This window comes from Chiloscyllium plagiosum, unplaced genomic scaffold, assembly GCF_037043375.1.
Source record: "Chiloscyllium plagiosum isolate Xiang-an unplaced genomic scaffold, Cpla_swu_hap1 HiC_scaffold_4, whole genome shotgun sequence".
Lineage (NCBI taxonomy): Eukaryota > Metazoa > Chordata > Chondrichthyes > Orectolobiformes > Hemiscylliidae > Chiloscyllium > Chiloscyllium plagiosum.
Window position 1 is genome coordinate 124216850 of NW_028270142.1, and position 24071 is coordinate 124240920.

At 38.5% G+C, this 24071-nt stretch overlaps 1 protein-coding gene across 14 annotated transcripts in view; it reads right to left on the reverse strand.

Moving 5' to 3' along the window:
* adgrb1a (adhesion G protein-coupled receptor B1a) overlaps nt 1-24071 on the reverse strand; it is a 568355-nt gene that overhangs the window by 154259 nt on the left and 390025 nt on the right. For 11 of the 14 annotated variants that reach the window (XM_043687847.2, XM_043687845.2, XM_043687842.2 and 8 more), the window contains 2 exons: nt 20396-20522; nt 3704-3807 (listed from right to left, as the gene is read on the reverse strand). In XM_043687847.2, the coding sequence (XP_043543782.1) occupies nt 3704-3807; nt 20396-20522 (231 nt within the window). Of the gene's footprint in view, nt 1-3703; nt 3808-20395; nt 20523-20734; nt 20871-21126; nt 21297-21341; nt 21442-24071 lie in introns of those variants that run through there. The other 3 variants (XM_087986627.1, XM_087986624.1, XM_087986623.1) reach the window with 3 other exon arrangements.

Below are 24071 nucleotides of genomic sequence, written 5' to 3' on the forward strand. Positions count from 1 at the left end.
GCTGATGTAAAAGGTGAAGTTATATGACGTGACAAGATGGATACAGTTTAGTCATAAAAGACAGACAGTAACACTGGAAGGATGTTTCTTTCTGACTAGAGATCTGTGACCAGTGGTGAAATTCTGTGTTGATATCAAGTGCAGTCACACTCATTTAACCTCTTTTGTCAATTTTTGGAATAAGGCTGCAATGAGATCAGGAGCTTGATGGCACTGTCAATGCCACCTTCCACCACTGCTGATGATTGAGAGTACATGGATGGTGTGACAAATTTCCACATTCAATTGGTCCTGCTGTTGGTGGACATGACATATCTGGGCAATTGGATATATCGCTGGACAGATCCCAGTGCTGTAACTGTGCTTGACCCTCAGCTAGTTCTGGAGCGCAACTCTTCGGCGTTATTGATGGAATATTGTCAGGCTCATTAGGCTTTGGGGTAGCCAGTGCTTCTGAGATTTCTTGACATTAATTGGAATGAATTAAATTGGTTGAAGCCAGGCATCTGTAACACTAAGGGGAGAAGATGGAGATTGAACATCTATTTGGCACTTCAATCTGAAGACCGCTGACAATACTTCAGCTTTGTTTTTTGCACTAATTTTCTGGCCCCTCCATCTTTGATATGGATTTTCGTGGAGTATACCTAAAGCCTGTGGAATATAAACTCTGTGTTTAATTGGCTACCATCATTCAAAACTTGACGTAACAGGACTGCAGAACCGAGAACTTCGATTGGGCGAGATTCCCAAAATTATTCTTAATGAATATGAGAATGCTTTCCTGGCATCCAGCCAGAGGAGTTGTATTTACTCCAATTAAAATGGTGGGAAGAGCAAATTAAGTGTCTTTGCTAACCCCCTACAACCCACCTAAACCACACAACCATGTTCTCCTACCCCAGCCATCGTCTCAAGCTGAACAAAGTTATTTCCAAATTTGATTCATCCCTTGACACTCTCCATAATAAAGGCACCTTTGCAAAACTGACCACATCTGACTGCATACTTCGACACCTCTGCCTAAATCATTCCATGATACTCTCATTGGCTGTATATTCAGCCACCCAGGTGCTAATTTATGGACAGCCCTCCCTAAAAATGGAAAATTCCAGCTTTAAGTCATACCACTGATCAAGTGAGTGATCACAAATCATTTTATCTCTCCTGGTGCTGATTTCACTTGCAAATGACAAATTATTTGCAAGACCAAGTTTATCTTTAAAATATTAATATTAGTAGCAGATTTTGCTTTGTTGTACAGGTCGCTACCAATATACGAAGCATTTGCTGTTTGAACCCCATAATGAGATTCTTTGGACCCTGAAAGTCACTAAGTCTATTGAAACATTTTGCTGTTCTAAAAATTGCAACTGATGACACCAAGACATAGATATTAATCAACGTGGCTAAAATTTAGGAAGAAATCTACCTATGTAAATTAATTCAAAACTACGAAATGTTTGGACAACTTTGCACATAACAAATTTCCTGAGTCATTTTCCTCACAACATTGTACCAGAAGTGAGCAATCCAGAGAGCTCCTGTCCCAAATCTAAAAAGATAGGATCAAAATTCTACTTGTGTTTTAGAAAGACTTCGCTCAATAAAATTTGCTCTCAAAGTTTAGTTTAGTCTGTTCACTCTGTTTGTCATTTATTTCTCTATGTCCAATCTCTATGAGATTTATTTGTGCTAGCCATAAAATAATGAAACATCTTTCCACATTAGACATCCAACTTCATTATTAAATTGATTCAGATTAGACACAACATTGGCAAGATGTAGAATGAAGCTGACACGACCTTTAGCCTCACTGTCATTTTATTTACAAAATGTCTTATTTCAGAACCATCCTTGAACCTTTGAGTGAGACTGCCAATTTAGATTTCTCCTGCAAATGCACATCTGGAATCAACTGAACTTTAATTGGTTAAATTAATTCAACAGGAGACTTTTACTGCCAGCAAGCAGTGGAGACCCACACATACTATAAGCCTGGAATCAATTTCAGCAATATTCCTAGTTGTAAAGGATAATCTTCCACAGCCTGTTCATTTTAATAACTAGTGGAGAGAGGGGAAATAAATATTTTAATAAAACAGGTAGCAAATTTTGAAGGAGGTACAAAAGCAAATTGGATATGTGAATCTCAGGAGTAATGTGTCTATTGGATACCACATTTTTTAACCAGAGGAGGAGGAAAAATTAGATGGTGAAGACTTGTGGATACACAATGATGAGCACAGAAAGTCACTACTGTTCTGCTTCTCATTAGAGAGACAGACGACTGGTGCTGAGTTCAACCTGGGGGCTTACCACATCTTAAACAAGGAACAAAACTGAGAAGGCAGAACCTTCATGGTGACCTCAGCTTGTATAAGATTTGAACTTGTGCTGGTGGCATCACTCTGCATTGTAAACCAACCAACCAGCCAACTGAACTAACCAACCCCCACTTTAATGGTCATGATTTGGAGATGCCGGTGTTGGACTGGGGTGTACAAAGTTAAAAATCACAACACCAGGTTATAGTCCAACAAGTTTAATTGGAAGCACAGTTGCTTTCGGAGCGACGCTCCTTCATCAAGTGATAGTGTCACCTGATGAAGGAGCGTCGCTCCAAAAGCTAGTGTGCTTCCAATTAAACCTGTTGGACTATAACCTGGTGTGTGATTTTTCACTTTAATGGTGGTATTGACTAGGGCTGAGAGCAAGTTATTTGTTCATTGTTACAGCTCAGAATCACATAATGTGTACAGAAAACAAAGTGGCCATTTTGTTTGTTATACCCATTCATTTAAAGAAGCAATTCAATGAATCCTAGTTCCCTACCTTTTCCCTTTAACTGTGCATGATGTTTTCCTGTTCAGAGACTAATTCAATCCCCTCTGAATGCCTCGCTTCACCCTGGCTTCTCAGACAGTGCATTCCATATCACAACCACTCACTGCATTGATAAATTCTTCTTAACTGGTCCTTTTGTCAATTACCTTAAACCTGGGCTCTCTTGTTCTCAATTCTTCCACCAATGGAAAAGTTTTTGCTACCTTCTTCGTCCCAATCCCTCATAATTTTGAATATCTCTCCGAAATTTCTTCTCAATCACCTCCAAGAAAAATGAGTCCAATTTCTCCAATCTGTCTCTGTAACTGAAGTTCCTCATCCCTGCAATCATTCTCATGAATCTTTTCTGCACCCTCTCTGATGACTACACATCCTTCCTCAAGGGCTGTGCCCAGAAATAGACACAACACTTCAGCTGAGGCTGAATCAGTGTTTAATGCAAGTTTAACATAATATCTTGATTTAGTACTTGATATCTATATCTATAAAGCCTAGGATGCTGTATTGTTTTATTAATCATGCTCATGACCTTCAATGATTTATGCACATATTAACCACACCTCTCTGTCCTTGTAACAACTTTACAATTTTATTTCATATTGCCTCAGTATGTTCTTTTTACTAACATGAATCTCTGGATCAAGAGGTCAAAAAAGACATGTGTCTTGGAAAAAATCCTTAAGACATTTTTATCACGGTAATGGATTTATATTCTTCATAATGACCTCTTCAGTCAAGGCCATCCTCATTGGATCAAAAGCTGTGAATTATGTCAGACTTTGCCAACCACAATATAATCTCATGAAAATAAGGTGCGATTCAGTTTCATTAATAAAACAAAATGCCATATCATTACCTCCAGACAGATACATAAATAATGATTAGCAGTAGGAGAGTCAACGAGGAAACTCCACAGCCAACAATTAGAGTGACCGAAGGCAGGATCACTTTGTCCATGTTCTAGGAGAAAGCCAGAATGAAGAAGCTGTTAGAAATCAAAGCTCTCAGTGAATACTTTCATGAAATTAATTATCACTATCAAGCTTTAAAACATGATGTAATGAAATTTTTCTACAGCATGTTAAAGTATCTGGGGAAAATCGCTGTGTTTATATCATGTGACATTTGCTAGACCATCAAGTTAATTGACGTTAAATCTTTGATGTGGCACATAACAAGAGAGAAAAGGCTTGAGTTTTAGGTTGTGCTGAGTCCAGGAAGCAAAAATAAAAAGAGCACCACAAGCCTGAGTGCCGATTCCTTGGTTGCATCTCATTTTTGTGGGGCTTGAGGGGACTAATGGGAACGATGAAGGAGTGACAATGCTATCTGCCCACATACAGTGTCTAATCAATTAGGTTTTTAAAGATCAGCTAGGATTTTTCTGGGTCAATTTCCACATCCCTATGAGCAGTGGACGTCTGTTTAACTGTGCAGTGGGAAAGGGGATGGGGAGGGAAGTGGGTGGGAGAGAGATTGGGCTGATTTAGCACTCTACGTAGGTCACTTTGCCTCAGTAGCTGAAGGCTGCCTTGTTAAGACCCCACCCCCCAGCTGCCACACTACTTTTACGTGGCCTTGTTATCAGTCATGGTCCCTCTAACTTTGAGGGCTGGCCTGCCATCCTTAATAAGATAACAAGCCCACTCTTGAGCCATTAATTGGCTGCCTGGCTAAAAGGCTAATCATTGACCACAGCCCAGGGTTCTGACTGACATTTCAACCTGCCGATCGAGTTCAGAAGTCCACCCAAAAGCCTTGCCCTAAGTTCCTCGAAAGATACAAAGTACAGAAGTTGCTGGAGAAACGTCAGAACTGAAGCAGGCTCAAAGCATTAACTCTGTTTCCCTCTCCACAGATGCTGCCAGACCTGTTGAGTTTCTCCAGCAATTTCTGGTTTTGTTTCAGATTCTGCAATTGGTTGACCTCCCAAGATAGGTTTCTGTTTCAGTTTGCAGATTTATTTTTTTCCCTTAAACATGCTCGCAGAGGTTTCTCTTATGAAAGATATCCATCTATAAAAATAACTTTTTTTATATAATTAGTTTTATGCGACAGCTTTCTGTTGATTTGTTCAGATCTTGCGCATATACCATTCAGTATCAACAAAATGCACTGACACAATACTTGATCCGCCTGCTTCCAATGTTTTTGCAATTATATTTTTTGGCAAAGGGTTAAATCAAACAGGTGAAGCCAGGCTGATATTTTCCTCTCCTTCTCTGGAGTAGGGTGGCCAGCCACCAAATGTCAACTTATTCAACACTGAGTAAGATTCAAAGCTGGGGCCTTCTTGCCCTGCGCAGATTGATACCAAATTATTTATCGTGTTGTTTTCAATGTGCTCCATGGAAGTGATATAAAAATAAAACAAACATAACCCAGTAGAGTGAAGGAAAAAATTCTCTACACTTTGCAGTTTCTCTAACTTGCTGAGATCCTCATCAACCACTCGCAAACAATAAGGGACATTAAAGAGATGAATTGTGTCGTGTTGGGCAAAGAGTGAAAGTCAGGCAGAAAACTCCATCTTCTTGTGGGTGGTTTCCAAGAAGCCAAGATAGTTTCAAATTGGGTATCTGCCCATGCTGTTATTATTAAATGTTGTTTGTTTAAAAATATAAGTGACAATCAACTAACAGTCGAGGTGACTGTATAATTGTCTGATCATTGCTCTGCAAGCCATTTCCATTCCTAAAATAGGAGGCATCTAACATCTGTGCACATTTCCTGTCATTCTAGTTTCCATTATAATTTTGATGTTAACATTTATAATGAAAACTGGTTATATAAAAACTGGTTAGGCATTAACTGCACTTTCTACAACCCACTCCCTGCCCCTTCAGTGGAGGTGCTGCAATGCCAGCATTGTCACAGTAATTACAGTATGCAAGTTTTACATAATAAATGTGGGATACAGCAATTTACAATGCAAGACAAAAATAAAGTTAGAATTCATATCTCTAAAATGGATCCTGAACACATCTGTTTGCTCTTCTCCAACGACACGCTGCTCCAGAACATTGTCTCGTCCGTACTCAATGCATATTCTAATACTGCCTGCATGCAATCCCAAAATGCACTGATCAGCAGAATGGTAAAATTTTACATCCAGTTGACATTCATCATACTTCAGATATCACATACTGTTCCAACAAAAACTATCAGAACAAAAAACAGTTAGAACTGAGACAGTGACATTTAAAATCAGCAACAACTCTATGCTGACTGATTGTTGGTAGGTTTCAGCAGCTACAATTTATTGGATGCACCTATTAGGAGTAAAGGGGCAGAACAAATTTACAATTAAACATCACAGCCATTCATCAGATTCTTAATCACCCTCCCATAGGTAATATCATGGGATAGCACATGTTAGATATTGCTTGCTGAAAAGTATTCCACCCTTACCTCTATAGAGCTCTCCCTCTATTACATTGAACTTGGAAAGATAGGAAAATGGTTGACTAATAAGTAAGAGGCCAGATGGTGATAGAATCCCTGCAGTTTGGAAGCAGGCTATTTGGCCCATCATGTCCACACTGCCCCTCTAAAGAGCACCCCATCCAGACCCATCTCATAACCTGACATTTCCCGTAACCAATCTAACCTGCATATCTTTGGTGTATGGGAGGAAGCCCATAAACACAGAGAGGATGTGCAAATTCCACACAGACAGTCACCTGAGAGTGGAATCAAACCCAGGTCCCTGGTGCTGTGAGGCAGCAGTGCTAATCATTGAGCAACTGTGCCACCCATTAGATAGTGCATGCTCTTCATCAGAAACAGTAGCCTTTTATCCCTCTCTTCAAGGTTGAAGGGCCTCCAACAGATGTCTGGCATTTGTTGTTTATAACTTAATTTACGAGTAGCCTCTCATGTTGAAAGTGGAAACAAGAGTACCTGTATACACGCGTATCCTGAAAGATGGCTGCAAATCTCAATGGTTATTTTCCAAATTTATTGCCTCCATTTGTCTAGGTTAGTTTAAGAAAACTATAAAACTATCTCTCAGATGAATTTTAAAGATATTGCAGTCACTTATTCCAACAATTTTCCAAAAGGTAAGCAATATGTTTTCAAATACTTTTCCACAAAGAACTTAAATGTCTCAATATTGTTGCCTACTTCTACAGACCCCCTTGAATACCAACATTATTCATGAATGAGGGAACATCTGCCTTGAATTTCTGTAATTACAATTCTTTGTGGTTCAGTTTCACCCAAATATAATTTTACATTCATTCAAATAAGGAGACATACAGGTTTGTTTTCATTGTTAATATCTGCAAATTACATCTAGCCATTGAAAAGAGAAAATAAAGCTAGACCCTCAGCAAAGATTTAATGCATCTGATTATTCGTATAACATTATGGCCTAAACACTAAATTTTCCATTCCAGCATCAGATAATAATCCACATTGCGCATGCATCTGTACGTTTTGGAACATCAAATAAAATTCTGCAAAGAATTATGTTACATAGTATAGTACAGAATCAAGCTGAATTCCAAAGCTCATAGGAAATTTGAGAAAAGGAATTGAAGAAATAGGAAGAGCAAATGGTTATTATTTGTATGCTTTTTAATCAACCTGCTCAAAAATACTACTACCTATTTCTGGAACAGGTAGGACTTGAATCCAGGTTTCCTGAGTCAGAGATAGGGCACTATCACCACACAAGAGCCATTGTGGCTGTTATTTTATGTAAACGTACTAGGTGCGGGGGTGGGTGCCTTCAACTGGTAACCATTCTCTACTCCCAAATGCAAGTAGGGCCACTGGATCAGGCACCAATTTGACAGGTAAGTCCTGACGAATAGGCTTCTTAGACCTATCAGTTGTCTCACCAGTAACATCCTGCCCTGTCTAAAGTTGCTGGTCCTCAGAGATCAGCAGCCATTGGCAGCTGGAGATCATGAACAAAGATCCAGGCTGTGAAGTCAGGAAGACTCACACTGGCAAGAAGGTAAATTTTTTTTGTTGGTTGGGGGGGGGTGGGGGGGTGTGGTGTGGAACACAGTGAGAGATGGGAGTCAGCGAGTCAGAGATACAGATGGGATAGCCCATCTTGGGATAGCCACTTGGCCCATTTTTTCCATCTTGTAGTGTCTCCAAATTAATGCAAATACAGACCCTCATCTGACATGGAAGACAGGCCTCTCTGATTTCTCTGTCAGCAAGGCAGATATTGTTTTGCCTGTCAGAAAGGCAGGAAATTGAAGCAGTGATGGATTGAGGTCTGTAAGCAGATGGGAAGGTTTGGAATGTTTCTGCACACATTTACACCGAGAATGTGACTGGGGAGGTAGTGTGGATGATGTTACATATATGGACTTTCATAAGGAGAACGACAAAATACCCCAATGTTAGACTTTTAAATAAAATAAAATAGAGGTCAATCAGAATGGACTGAGGAATTCTGGATGCAAACCTTGCTAAGAGAATTAAAGCAAAGAGCAGTGGTGAATTCTTACTCTTCCAAGGTCAGAGGGAAGCATACAGTAGTATTCTCCAGAAATCACCAGGGAACATTGTTCTCTTTGATATAAAAAATGAACAAACACAGAACAGATGAAATTTGACAGTAATGTGTTAAGTAATGCACACTGGTGGGAAGCACAAGAAAAATTAATTTAAAGTAAATGAGACAAAATTAGAAGAAGGACAGGAACAGGGAAGCATGGAAAAATCTTTCATGGTGGCAAAACAAAGGAAGGCTGTTTAAAAACATATGGCGTCATTGTCCTTATTAATGGAGGCCACAAGTGCAAAAGCTAGGATTCTGAACAAAAACACTTAAAGAACGCTTCTAAGACCTCAACTGGAGTATTATTCAGTTCTGAACACAACACTTTAGGAAGGATGTCAATGCCTTACAGAAGGTGCTAAAGAGACATACTGGATTGGCAATGGGATAATAAGGACTTCAGTTCTGTGGAGAGACAGGAGAAACTGGGCTTTACTTGCACACTAAAAATGTGAACAGGATTTTTTAAAGATTGTCCAAAATGATGAACACAATTTTGAAACAGTACATTTATTGAAATTGCTTCCAGTGGCAGAATAGTCAGAAGAAAGAGATTTTAAGTTTTCGTCTTTCATGTGATATAGATTTCACCAGTAAGGCCAGAATTTATTGTCAGTTCCTGATTTCCTCTGAACTGAACTGCTTTTCCAAGCTATTTCAGAGAGCACTTACAGTCAACTACACTGTTGTGGGTCTGGAAATAAATATAAGACAGACCAATGTTGGTAGATTACCTACCTTAAATGATACCAGTGAACCAGACACTTTTTTATGCTTATCAACAATGGTTTTGTGGTAACTTTTAGGTTAGTTCTTACTTCCAGGTTTATTATTTGCATTTACTATATATTTTACCAGCATACTTGTGGGATGTGAATGCCTATACAGCACTAAAATGGGCCTCTGGACAACTAGTCCAATGAGATTACCATGACATCACTTTCTCACCCAAAATGACTGGTAAAAGATGGCATGAAGACTTCCAAGAGAAAATAATAAAATAGTAAGTTTCTGAAATAAAATCAGAAAAATCCCTGCTATAGGAAAGATGGTACTAAATTGGAAAGGATGCAAAAAAGATTTATGAAGGACCAGGACTGTAGGGTTTGACTTATAAGAAGAGGCTGAATAGGCTGGGACTTTTTTTCCCTGGAGCCTAAGAGGCCGAGGGGTGACCTTATAAAATTGTGAGGGGCACAGATAGTGTGAATAGCCAAGAACATTTGAAGAGTCTGGTTTTATACTCAATGCAGTTTTGATGGGTGGGAGGGGATCTAATTGAAACATACAGAATACTGAATGGCCTGGACAGAGTAGACGTTGGGAAGATGTTTCCATTGGTAGGACAGACTAGGACCTGAGTGCATAGCCTTAGAGTAAACGGAAAATCTTTTAGTATAGAGAAAAGGAGAAATTTCTTCAGCCAGAGAGGGTGAATCATTGGAATTCATTGCCACAGAAGGCTGTGGAGGCCAGGTCACTGAGTATATTTTAGATGGAGATAGATAGGTTCTTGAATATCAAGGGGATCAAGGGTTACAGGGAGAAAGCAGGAGAATGGAGTTGAGAAACTTATCAGCCATGATTAAATGGTGGAGCAGGCACAATGGGCTGAATGGCCTAATTTCTGCTCCTATGTCTTATGGTCTAACATGGACATAAAAAGGACAAGAAAAAATTTAGTGTACACATAAGATTTAAATTTGAGAAAATGCAAGGTCATCAGTTCCAGACTATGTCAAAATATTTTCATAATTATGAGATTAACAACTTGGGAAGAGCAGAGCAATGTAGGTTTCTATGTATAAAAGTCACGAAGAACAGGTACGCAAGAACAAAATGTCTGCAAGTAATCTAATGGCATGTTGGGCCTTTATCTCAAAGGAGGTGCAATGCAAAAATAAGCAAGTGACCCTTTCAGAAGAGAAAGACTTACATTTACCAATCGTCTTTGATAGCAACAGGCGTCCCAAAACTTTACACAAATCAAGTTGTTAAAAACGTAGTCACTGTTGCAATGTTTGCAAATGTTTCAGCCAGTTTATGCACAGCAAGGTCTAAATGAACAAAAATGAGATTGAGGGGATTTAATTTTGTGAGTTTTAAGATCTGCAAAGTTTAGTGTGAGAGATGGGACAGCTGAAGTGCACAATATGTGATGCCTATAAGATGTAGAAAGGTTCTCGGTACTTTCTTTACTTGCTGGGTGTCCCCAATTGCTTTAAAGAAAAAATAATTTCATTTAAGTAGTGGGCAAATTGTTGAAGGGAATCCTGAGGGACAGGATGTACATATATTTGAAAAGGCAAGGACAGATTAGGGATGGTCAACATGGCTTTGTGCATGGGAAATCATGTCTCACAAACTTAATTGAGTTTTGTGAAGAAGTAACAAAGAGGATCAATGAGGTCAGAGCAGTAGACGTGATCTATATGGACTTCAGTGAGGCATTCGACAAGGTTTGCAAGGAGACTGGTTTGCAAGTTTAGATCTCACGGAGTACAGGGGAAACTAGCCATTTGGATACAGAACTGGCTCAAAGGTAGAAGACAGAGGGTGGTGGTGGAGGGTTGTTTTTCAGACTGGAGGCCTGAGACCAGTGGAGTGTCACAAGGATCAGTGCTGGGCCCTCTAATTTTTGTCATTTGTATAAATGATTTGGATGCGAGCATAAGAGGTACAGTTAATAAGTTTGCAGATGACACCAAAATTGGAGGTATGGTGGACAGTGAAGAAGGTTACCTGAGATTACAACGGGATCGTGATCAGATGGATCAATGGGCTAAGAAGTGGCAGATGGAATTTAATTCAGATAAATGCGAGGTGCTGCATTTTGAGAAAGCAAATCTTAGCAGGACTTATACACTTAATGGTAAGATCCTAGGGAGTGTTGCTGAACAAAGAGACTTTGGAGTGCAGGTTCATAGCTCCTTGAAAGTGGAGTTGCAGGTAGACAGAATAGTGAAGAAGGCGTTTGGTATGCTTTCCTTTGTTGGACTGAATATTGAGTACAGGAGTTGGAGGTCATGTTGCAGCTGTACAGGACATTGGTTAGGCCACTGTTGGAATATTCTGTGCAATTCTAGTCTCCTTCCTATCGGAAAGATGTTGTGAAACTTGAACGGGTTCAGAAAAGATTTACAAGGATGTTGCCAGGGTTGGAGGATTTGAGCTATAGGGAGAGGCTGAACTGGCTGGGACTATTTTCCCTGGAGCGTCGGAAGCTGAGGAGTGACCTTATAGAGGTTTACAAAATTATGAGGGGCATGGATAGGATAAAAGACAAAGTCTTTTCCCTGGGGTCGGGGAATCCAGAACTAGAGGGCATAGGTTTAGGGTGAGAGGGGAAAGATATAAAAGAGACCTAAGAGGTAACTTTTTCACACAGAGGGTGGTACGTGTATGGAATGAGCTGCCAGAGGAAGTGGTGGAGACTGGTACAATTGCAACATTTAAGAAGCATTTGGATGGGTATATGAATAGGAAGGATTTGGAGGGATATGGGCCGGGTGCTGGCAGGTGGGACTAGATTGGTTTGGGATATCTAGTCGGCATGGATGGGTTGGACCAAAGGGTCTGTACATCTCTATGACTCTATATATTTACAATGGGTAGAGGTATCAAGGAATATGGAACAAAAATAGGTAAATGGAGGTAATGTACAGATCAGCCACAATTTAGCTGAGCTTCAGAGCAGACTCAAGCACTTACAATACCTTGAGCTGTTCACAGAATGCCTCCAGAGCAGACAGAGGCCATTTTGCCCAACAAATCTGCTATCTGCTGTACCAATCTTACTCTGTACTTCCAGGGCTGAAAGCTTTATTGATTAGCAAGAGACTGACAGTAGAAATATCCATAACTGAGAAAAGTAAACAATTCCTATAGGTGATTTCTCAATAACAGTACTGCTTTCACTATTAAATCATCGTTAAGTAAGTGATTGTGATAGATACATATAGGTGTAATGTGATTTAGTGATAGGAGGGAAATAAATTGTTGGTGTTCTATCAAGCTGTGTTCATGAAAAAACACCGCATGTACCTGACAGACATTGTTAAGAGTACGAATAATGAGTGACCTCCCACCCCCACCCCCACCCCCACCCCACTGTCTTCCCCCCCCCCCCCCACCCTTCCCCCCAGTATTAAAGTGCCAATACACATTCTCTTATGAGTTTAGGGGTTTAAAAATAAGAAAAATAAACTGTTTTGATACACGCCTTATTATACCATTTTTGCTTTGAAACTAATCAACAGCACAGATAACCACTGAATTAAACTAATCCTAATCAATTCTGATATAGAAAAAAAAACTATCTCTGTTCCTTTCCCTGTCAAGATTATAATTAAGAAATTGAAAAAATGGTCGACTCCCAAGCTTCTGCTGCAACAAGGCTACTGCTGGGACACGCATGAGTCATTCAGATTTTCCATGTCAATGATGGTAGCGATGGGGTGGGAAGCTGAGTGGGAAATTGTCTGGCATCTATTTAATATCTCTATTTAACTGTGGTACAGACAAGATCAAGATCTCAGCAGTATGCTGAGATCAACTGTGTGTGTCAAGGCTGCTATGAATTTACATTTCATTCCACAATGATGTAAAAACATTATATCTGTATGTCATTTTCGCCATTTAACTTTCTTTGCAGCTCAGTTGATCATATCGCCACTCAATCTTTACAATTAAAAAATTCTTAAATGCAGTAATTTTTTATACTCCCCTTTCTGTTCAGATTACCTTCTTTCCAATAAAATGAAAATGAAATATCAAAAATATTCAATGGAAAAATCTCAGACAAATGATAAATTTCTACCACCCTAAGTCCCTACAATGTTCTATTTTAAAAGTGTCTCACTTCTCCTCTACCTTCCCCCTTCCAATTTGTCCTTCATCAATAGAAATAATATTCTTCATTTTATGAGAAGAATGCCAGTCACAATTTTCATTAGTTTTAAATGTGGTGTTGATCTAATATTGTATGTAACGCTTTCACACTCTTCTACATTTTGCAAAGCATTTTATTCCATACTTATAGTGCAGTGATTGATAGATGTTCTTTACTGAATTCTAATTGCATGATATTTCAATTGAAAATTACATCGTTCAATTTGCACTTGACAACAAGAAAAATGTGTCAACAATAATCACCTTCAAGATCAACATCATAGGGTCTCCAAGAATAGACTGCACACAGAAATTCAGGTCTGATTAATCAGATTACAGGTTTCTGAGCAGATGGCCTTCAAGACAGATTTCAATGTAATTAAACAAATGATCAAGATGCAAGATCCTCAGTAATACTGTGTGCAATATTGGCCTGTGAATCTACTTAGTTTTCACACAATTTTCTTTGTCTTTCTTATTGAAGCAGGCATCAATCCACTGAAATCAATTAGTGCCATATTAAAATAATTGACAATGGAATATCATGACAATGTGTTAAGTGTTTTCACTAAATTACAGTCATTTCAAGGTTAAAGTATCTCAATTCATCAGGCAATTTTGTCCTGCTGGTCCATCTTCAAAAGAAATACATTTTTTTGTGAGTTTTCCAACAGGCTTAGTTTCCAGATCAATCAATAAAACTGTTACAAAGATTCTGCTTTATATTTGATATTGGGTAGTTCTGTGCGACAACAAATGCTAGATTTACCGCAGTATGAACCAGTGCAACCTTGTCTAAAGGTGAGAACAACATTAGAGAATTGAACATTCTGTAAAGACAGTGATGCAACATCAATAATGACATTGTGCATTTCTGTACAAAGCTAACTACAATTTGTGTTCATCAAGGTCAATGGTGTTTGCAATAGGAAACTGATTAGCCATTCTGGCATTTCATTCTGTGACCTGAGTAACTCTGTCACTCCAAAGCTACAACATAAGCCATGATTTGGAGGTGCCAGTATTGGACTGGGGTGTGCAAGTTAAAAATCACACAACACCAGGTGTAAACCTGTTGGACTATAACACAATATAAACATATTTGTTTACCAGTGGGCAGGTGCTTTCAAAGTATCATTGAGGGTTTGGTTTCAGGAATAGTCACTTTGCAACACTGAATTGATTAGGAGCAACACGAAGTGTTGTAGAAATAATAGGATCACAGAAGGAGATTATTCAAGCCATTATCTACATTCATTGGAAAAGCTTTTCCAATCAGTTCCAATCAGCTTTCCATGTCCCATGTTTTCTCTTTTGTTGCATTTGCTTCCACTGTCCTCCATTCAGTCGATTTCATATCCTAAGAACTTGTTATATAAATAAAATTAACATATCATCTCGTACTTTTACCCATTTCATAAATCTGTGCTCTTTGGAGATGGAGTATGCTACTAGTAAAAATAGTTTCTCCTCAGTTACTCCTACTTTGAACCCAGCCACTGAATCATCCCTTTCTCTAGTCTGAGCTCTAATGTAGCTGCTCCACATAATTGAAGTCCTGAACCATTTTCATTAAGGCCTTTAAATCTGTCCTCATGACTTCTCATGGTTTGGCATAACTTCATCAATTTGCTACTTTAAAGAAATTATTTGCTGTTGAAAAGACGTGCCACATTCAGAGGTATAGGATACTCCATCTGCTCCTACGCACAGTTTAAAATTGGAATTTTAGTTTATATCACCTCCTCCTATTGTTATGGACTAGATCAGCCCCCTCAAAAATATTTTGGGGAGGTAGTTTAGACCCTAACATTTTCTTATTTTAAAAGGTAAATGTAAAATAATACAATACAACTGGTCAAACTACTCGATGTCAAACAAAACACAATTTATTTAAACACTGTAGTTAAAATACTACGTGAGAAATTTAGAACAATTTAACAGATTGGAAATGTAATGGAATAATAGATACAGTAACTATAATTAACTTGTTCCATTATAGCAACATCCCATAAACACACCCCTTGGTAAAAAGGAAAATTCAGATTCTCACAGGAAGTTCTCAAATCCAGGAAGAAAATAAAATCAAGAGAAGATTTAGAGATAGTAGCAGCCAAGAGATATTCACTGAAGTCTCCAATTCTTTTGAGATCTCAATATCTTCTGATGTTACTGAAAAAACTGAAACCCAGAAATCTGGGTCTGTGAGACCTGGCCACATCCATTTAGGCTATTAAAAAAACCCAAGGCCACCCGAGCTGTTTACTCAACAGGTCTTCAGTAGACAGCTCAGTGCCTCTGCCTTACAACCTCTCTTCAAAAAAAAAAGTAGGATGAAATAACCTCTTAAAGTGACTGCATCATCACACTATTCTTCTGACAAATATGAATCAACCGACACTCCACTGTGTTAAATTAACTTTGTCGTATGTCTATCTATTTCATCAATCTGTATACCTAAAGTATGCTGTTATATTTGTCATTATTTACTATATTAACTAAATAATGCCCCAAGACCTCTTACATTATGGTTCATGGGATTTCATTACAGTTCTGCAGAATATTAATCTCTAACAATATGTAGTAAAATATATCTAAAATTTTAAATAGGAAGTACACATGTTAGTCATAACACCAACACAATTCCATATGTATAGCATGCTGGCTGTGCATTTTTGTATTTAAGTACAGGGAAGTAAACATGAATAATACTATACATTTGTTTTTGATGCTTGAACATTCTATTTTAAAGCTTCTATCCACAACACTAAAATCTTCGAATCTCAAGTTAATAGATCTGACTTATCAAGATTGATTGAAGAAAATATTTGCCACCTATGTACCATGTTAACCATAGAAGAGAGAGCATGAACGAGCAGAGATATGCAGAGTCCAGCTGCCTCACAGATCCAGCATTCTTTTCTGATGGTACCATCAAGCAACAGCAATAGAAAAGATAACTTATTCTTATACAGGGCAACCTCAATTTTTTGAACGACACAGTTGGGGAGTATTTTGTTCGGATAATTGAATGTCCAGATGATCGAATGTTCGGATAACACAGTTTAGATCTTGTTCAGATAATCCAAAGTTCGGCTAATCAATGTTTGGATAATCAAAAAGTTATATTGTATACGGTAAAGAATAAAAGAAAACAAATAATGTTTTCTAAAACAAAAGTATTTACTTTTGCTCCACCAAATTTCCAATTTTGTGTATCAAAGGGAATAATGATCCCAATGCATATACTTATGGACAGTACTGGCAGTGTTGAACAGCTCATCGGTGACATTCTCACTTGTGAGTCAGACCATACTTGAATATTAATCTAGGATTACACATCAATGCAGTACCAAACAAGTGTTGCACTGTCAGAAGAACTGTCTTCTGGATGATACATAAAAGAGTCCCTAGCTGCTTGGCCAGATGGTTGTAAAAGATCCCAAGTTACAATCTGAAGAGGAGCAGGGAGCAGTCCCAGTCTCCTGGTCAATACTTATAAGGAATATATGAACATGTGTATACTATTTGACCCATTGAGCCTGCTCTATCATTCAATATAGTTAAGGCTGATCAGCAACTTAAATTCTTCTTATCCCACTACCTCCATATCCCTCATTGGTATTTAGATATCTGTCACATATCTGCCTGAACCACATTCAATGACTGAGCTTCCACAGTTCTCCAGGATGAGGAATGTATGAAATTGTGTCTGTGATTCTGAGCTTCCCACTCAGTGGAATCATTTTTCAGTTGCTAAGATCAGGACAGAGATAATTGATTATTTGAGGCATGTGGGATGTTCCTGTGATCATTCTAGCCACCATGTTTACATGAATAGATGGATGGATGTTACCTGGGCTGAGGGGCTCAGATATGAGGAAAAGTTAGGCAGTCTGCAGTTGTTGTCCTTGAAGCAGTGAAGGTTGAGCAGGCACCATGAGGGTGACAGATAGCATCATAGGAAAACACCATTTCTATTAGTAGAGAGGTCAAAAACCAAGGGGCATAGATTTAAAGTGAGAGGTAGAGGCAAAGAAGGAGATGAGAATTTGTTTCACTCAGAGGATGGTGGGAGTCTGAAAGTCCCTGCCTGAAAGGGTGAAAGACTCAGAAACTCTCAAGTCATTTAAGCAGGATTTAGATCCTCATTGGAATTGGGATAACCTACAGTGCTGTGGGCCCAATAGCTGAAAAAATGGGTTTAGTGAGGTCAAGTCTTTGCTGACCAGCATGGACATGATGGGCTGAATTGTCTTCTTTTGTGCTGGAAACATCTAACAAAATATCATGGTATTGCTGGATAAGCTAACAATGTAAATGCAAGTTCTATGCTTGCTACTATTGGCAAAACTACCATTCAGTTAGAAAGACTGCAGGACTGCTTAGTGTCCCCTGATATGAGAATTTAAATACATATCTTGACCTTAAATGGGTTCAAATAAAAATTGACATTTATCAAGATTCTTACCGTTAAAATATCTGAAAGCACTTCACACCATTTGCAATGTCCTTTGCCATAGAAGGGAAGAACTTGCATTTATGTGGTGTGTTTTATGACCTCAGACTTTCCAAATCACTTTATAACTAGAAAAGCACTGAAAGACTGTAGTCATAGTTTTAATGTGGGTGAAAGTGGAATACTTTTCATCAACGAATCTCCCAAAACAGCAGAAACAAAAACATTGCCTATTTGAGTTTTCTTGCCATTATAAAGATGGCGCCCTGATCAACATTTCACCTTGAGAAGTTTGTGCTCTTTTTCAAACAATAGGATTTTCGATATATTACCAAACAAGCCATTACCTTCATTTAATATTTTATTCCAAAGTCTCTCCCTTCCACACCATAACACTATATTAGCATTGCTCCCTTCTAATTCAAGTGCTCAAGCAACCCTGCAATGGTCAACCAGCAATGTTTGGGTCTCGAACTGAAAGGACTGCCAACTGAGACAAGGAGCATGATTTTGACACTGATGTGGAGGCAAGAACAAGGGTGGGCAGGCAGAGAATTTCTCTCTGCTGGATTCCCAGATCCCCACCACAGATCTGTTTCATTGTCACTTTCATATAAACTGGATTGGAAGAGGTACACATAACACCGCCCCACCCCCCTGCACCCCCCGCAAGATCCAGACAGTTTGTAAACTCACTGGAAGACCAATTAATGCCAGTGATCAGAGGCCAAATGAAACTTTACAACAGCATAAACCAATTAGTTACTACCAACAATGTTTGTGAAGCAATATTATGCCTTTCATGGAATAATTTTATCTCATAATCAATAACTTTGCAACAAATCGAACATTTATAATCAAAATCTATTTCAGTTATACATCACTTCAGCAAGCAATAACTAAGAGTCAAACACATGTTTGCTAAGAAAATTAAATGCTAATATCACCCACTGATTAAGCTAATAAGTAAAATTTCCAGAGATTCCAATAGATCTTCAACTCATACCCTTACTAAGATTTCATCTTTGCCTTTCAGATGCTGCCTGACCTGCTTGGTTTCCTGTTATTTATACCATCAACAAAAAAAAAATCCTTTGAATGCAAAAGCTAGCTTGACTGCTTGATGGTGCAGTCACAATATTCTATTTGTATGTCACATATACCAACTGCTGATTTTCACATAAGACCATAACTTGTGCAGACGTGGTAGTTATATTTTGCTGTTAATTTGAAAAGTTTTATCAAAAAATATTCAATATGAATTTGTTACATAAACATTCCATTGTAACAACACATGCACAGACACTTGCATTTTCAGTACAGAATTAACTATAGGAGAACGATTAGGATAACTGTCATTTCATTTAACATACAGGTACACATGTATGTAAGTAAGCACTGACTCTATATTTAATGATATAATCATTAAATAATATGTATCTAAATGAAGCATTAATAGCCAATATTAGTTGTGTGTCACACTTGCTTATAAAACCAAACGAAAATCCTTAGCTACACAGTCTTTAGCTCTCTTGCCAATAAATCAAAGGAATAGACTTATATTGCTATTAATTCAAGATAACATTCCAAAAGATCATAGGGTCTTTAACTCATATTTTGGACCATTCTAAACAGTGTCCTTCTGACAGCATGACTGGCATCCATCTTCCTCTTAGTCCATTCAAATGAAGATTAAATTCCAATGGCAATGTAAGCAAAATAATCTAACAGTTTTATATTTTATCTCGACGACTACGTGGAACTGAGAGAATCATCTGGGTCCATGTAACATGTTCAGTTGAGTACAAAAGTTTGACTTCCTCATGCTATTATAACGTACAGCAGTTGCAAAAAGAATGAGCTTCTGCTGACACATGGTGCCAAGCTCACAATTGTTTCCTAAACTGTTTAGTTAAATGCAGTTTAAAAAAAACACATATGGCGGAATGTTTAGGAGATGTTTATCTTATAGCTGTACCACTTAGCCAACCATCCTGGCATAAAATTACTTGCTATTTATTTTAGTATGTCACTAACTGATCATATCATTTCTATCTAATATGAAATCATTTGCATTGATTAGAGATAAGCATTTTGATACTTGGAACTCAACAAATCTCTGAATATTCATCAAAACATTAGAGAACATTCCGATAAAGATACTGTGCTCCAAAATAAGTATTTCATTTAGATAATTCTTTCCTACAGAATTATGTAATCCATTCATAGTCACTTAAGGAATAGAGATGGTTTGCTGCTTGCAGCGTATTTACTTTTATGTGCAAAACAGGTTTGTATTTGACAGCATCTCTGAGTCTTAAGCTGTTTCACTCCTCCACATCTGAGGCAACTGACCACAAACATGGCAATTCAGACTAATATCTGGTGAAACCATCTGGGCAGGGCATTTTAATCAATGCTGATTGCAATTTATTCCAATGCCAGGAGCGGTGGGCAAATGCCAGCTTCTTAATAGATGCAGCAGTCCCAAACATACAGATTTCTGAACTGAAATGTCAGTCTCTAATCACAGGTGACATGCCCCTGTTGGTGTTGCAAGGCAGTGATTTGACCTGCAGATCTCACGCTGTTCATATTTTTTTTTCGCTCCCCTGAGACGAAATGCAATATTTCCTCCAAAATAATCATAATAAATAAAAAGGACTTACCGAATCTGACGAGAGCTGAGCCAAAATGGCGAAGCTGGAGAGCCGGTCACACTGGCATTTTGTACGTGACGAGTCAATGGGGAACGTCTTGCAGCCGCGGCTCGACCAGACCCCCTGTACGGCGAAGCTGACAATTTCCAAAAGAGAGAAGATACAGACACATCTTTAAATTAGGAGCCAGGATCAATGCAACAAACCCAAAACATCCACCAAAAACAACAGGAAAAAAAGATGCAGACACAGGGCGATGCACCAGCTCGGCTACGCAGAAGGAACATTTACAGCAATATTTAAATGTATTTCCCCCCCCCCCCAAAAAAAAATGAAACAGCGACGTACAGAATTAATCCAACTACTTGCACGACCATTCATCTCCCCCATCCAAACCGCAGCCGTTCCCACAGCGAAACACACACTCAACAGTGAAATCTCCATTCCCACATTCTCTGGTTAGGAGAGAATAACAAAAGTAATTTTCTGAGGCTGCGGGAACTGCTCCCGCTCCTCTCTTTAACAGGTCCCGCGATCCACAAAAGAAGAAAATGTATTGATGCCTAGAATATTCCCAGTGGTATCAGAATAGTGATTAGTGACAGCGGATCACACACACAAAATAGCACGAACACGTCAAAAGACAATCTAAACAATATTTGCAAAGGTAGGCGATCCGTCTTTTCGAATGAAAACAAAACAATAAAAAAAATCAATAAATTGCAGCAGTTACTCGCTACCTGAGAGCGGGCTTTCAATTTACTTTTCAACCCCTCACAGGTTGTCGAGGCAATATTGAGACAGCTTTGAAGATTATTAAATATTTCTTCCCAGCCACGAAATGGCAGTTTACATTGCTCCCGATAGTAAAATAAAACACAACCGTTCTGTAAACATGCCAAATTATTTAGGTACAGGACAAGTCATCAAATCAACAAGCAAGTGCCCGCCAAACCTGTTTCCAAAACAAGAGGCACTACAGCTCCATTCTCCCAATGGCACAGACTTAGAACAGAAATGCACACTGTAACAGTGTTCCAAGGGTTTGGGAGCTACACAGAGAAGGAAGCAATGAAAGGAGGTGGTAAAGAAAATGCTCTGGAGAAAAGTAAGTATGCCATCATTAAAGTGATGAGTCAAAGAGCGGGTGACAGGTTTGGCACCAACCCATGGCAAAGGATCTTTCAAGCTTAAGTTTTTTCGAGTTTACATGAATTCCTTATATGAATAATTAACAAATAATTTAAGTCTCAGTAACAACACAGAACTGAAAATTTAAAAAGTCACATTGCACTTTCGAGATGAATTCAAATTAAAATTGCTTCAGTTTCTCAGATCCAAATTGTTCCTGCTAGAACAAATTTTGGAGTAAATGACACCTGTCTCTCCTGAAATAGATGTGTGAATAATCATTGGGACACATTGTTCCTCTGTGCAAGAGACAATTTTTATGTTCAATATGCCTGATGTGGTAACCACAGTTAGTTCTTACTAAAAATAATTACATTTTGGAATTCTTTTATTTTCAAGCTTTGTGTCATGGGAAAAATATATTTCCAGATTTTAATGATCGTATGCACACATGCATGTCCATTTTCAGTTGAAATGAGGGAAATACTTTTTTTTTCAAGTCTCGATGGGGGAATACCTGAACCCACAATATCCATATGAGTCAAATGTATGTACACATATTCTAAACATCCAAAGGATTTACCTACCATCTGAAACTTCAATTTTATTAAGAGCTAAATGCATATATTCAAAAGGGCTTGCACCCATTTCTCTCCAAAACTGGCAAGGTTTCATGCAGTGAAGGAGTGAGGAATGGAAGGGGATTTATAGCATGAGTTCTGAGGATTTCTTGTCACTGATAAACCTTCATTGAAACCTTGTTCATCTTATTGAGTGCCATTCTATGCCAGCAGATAATGCCTGACACATGCAGTTGAAATTTCTGGATCACACTTTAAAAATAAAAGTGACCATGTGGCCAAAAATTGGCAACCATAAAGCAAAAACCATAAAGAAAAAAGATCCCAGAGATTTATCCCTTTATAATAACAGATAAAGTGATTGCACATATTCCAGGTGTTGCAATCAGTACTGATGAGCCAAGATCAGATGTGCACATGAAGTAAAATCACAAAATTCAGCACCTGAAATCAGCATTGGCACTTTGCTGGTGGAAGCCTCATTGTCAGAACAGACTGGTATCTGTTAAATTTACCTCAAAACTTCCAGGCAGAGAGCAGGAGCAGGAGCAGGAATAATCTATTTTCTCCCTCAAGTTTGCTCCACCATTTAATAAAATCATTACTGATCCAACTGTAACCTCAAATCCACATTCTGGCCTTCATCCAATAACTCTTCTCCCCCATTGCTTAACAAGAATCTACCCAGTTCTGCCTTAAAAATATTCAAAGTTCCTGCTTCCACACATTGTCAGGAAGAGTGTTCCAAAGACGGTGGCCCAGTGGTTAGCACTGCTGCCTCACAGCGCCAGGGACCAGAGTTCAATTCCTGTCTCGGGCAAACTGTCTGTATGGAGTTTGCACATTCTCCCCATGTCTGCATGGGTTTTCTCCAGTTTCCTCCCTCAGTCCAAAGATGTACAGTTTAGGTGAATTGGCCATGCTAAATTGCCCATAGTGTTAGGAGCATTAGTCAGGGGTGAATGTAGGGGAATGGGTTACTCTTCGGAGGGTCAGTGTGGACTTGTTGGGCGGAAGGGCCTGTTTCCACATTATATGGAGTCTAATCTAATCTGTGTGATAAGAAATTCATCCCATCTGCTTCAAATGATGAACCCTTTATTTCTGAACAATAACTGCTAATTCTAGATTCTTGACTCAGAGCAAATGTTGTATCCACATCTATTATATCAAGATTCCTCAGAATCTTGTGTTTCAATCAAGCAGACTCTTACTCTTCTCAGTTTCAGTGATATAAGTCAAGCCAGTCAAACCTCTCCCTAAAAGACATTCTGTATATTCCAGGCATTAGTCTGGTAAACCTTTTCTGATCCGCTTCAAATTCATTTACGTATCTCCTTAAATAAGGTAAACAATATCATCATGTGATGTCTGCAATAGTTTCTTATTTCTGGTACAAACATTTTGTAAAATAAAGCTACTTTGGTAGACACAATATGATGGCATGATGTTAATGTATACTTTCTTCACTATAATTCTCCTGCGCTCACCAGATACCCAGTTCTAAAACATTCATGTTGAAAAGCATGGAACAAGTACATTGTAACAGTAAATGACTAGTTACTTACTAAGTCAAGCGGTGGAGAATTCTGGAGAGCTGTTTCAGAGAGTGACCATGATGGGAATGTATTATTGTGCTTAGTCACAGTGACATTGTCTGGTGAGTGTTGCTCATGTCTATTGATATATGAAGGGACTGAGATTTGAGGAGTTGAGTCTGCATTTAGTGTTGAGCATGTGGCTTATATGGGGCTACTGCTGGTATTGGTGACGGACTAGATACATGAATGGGATTTTAAGTGATTGCTTTAAGTTTGACCTTGAAAAGATGCTGATATCGCTCACTGAGTGGGATATTTTTATCGTGCTCCTATCAATATTCACCAGTTAGAAAGGGCCAACATTATTTATGGATATAAGTGAGCTGAAAGGCATGCATATACCTTTTATAATTAATTTTGTAAATCCCAGAG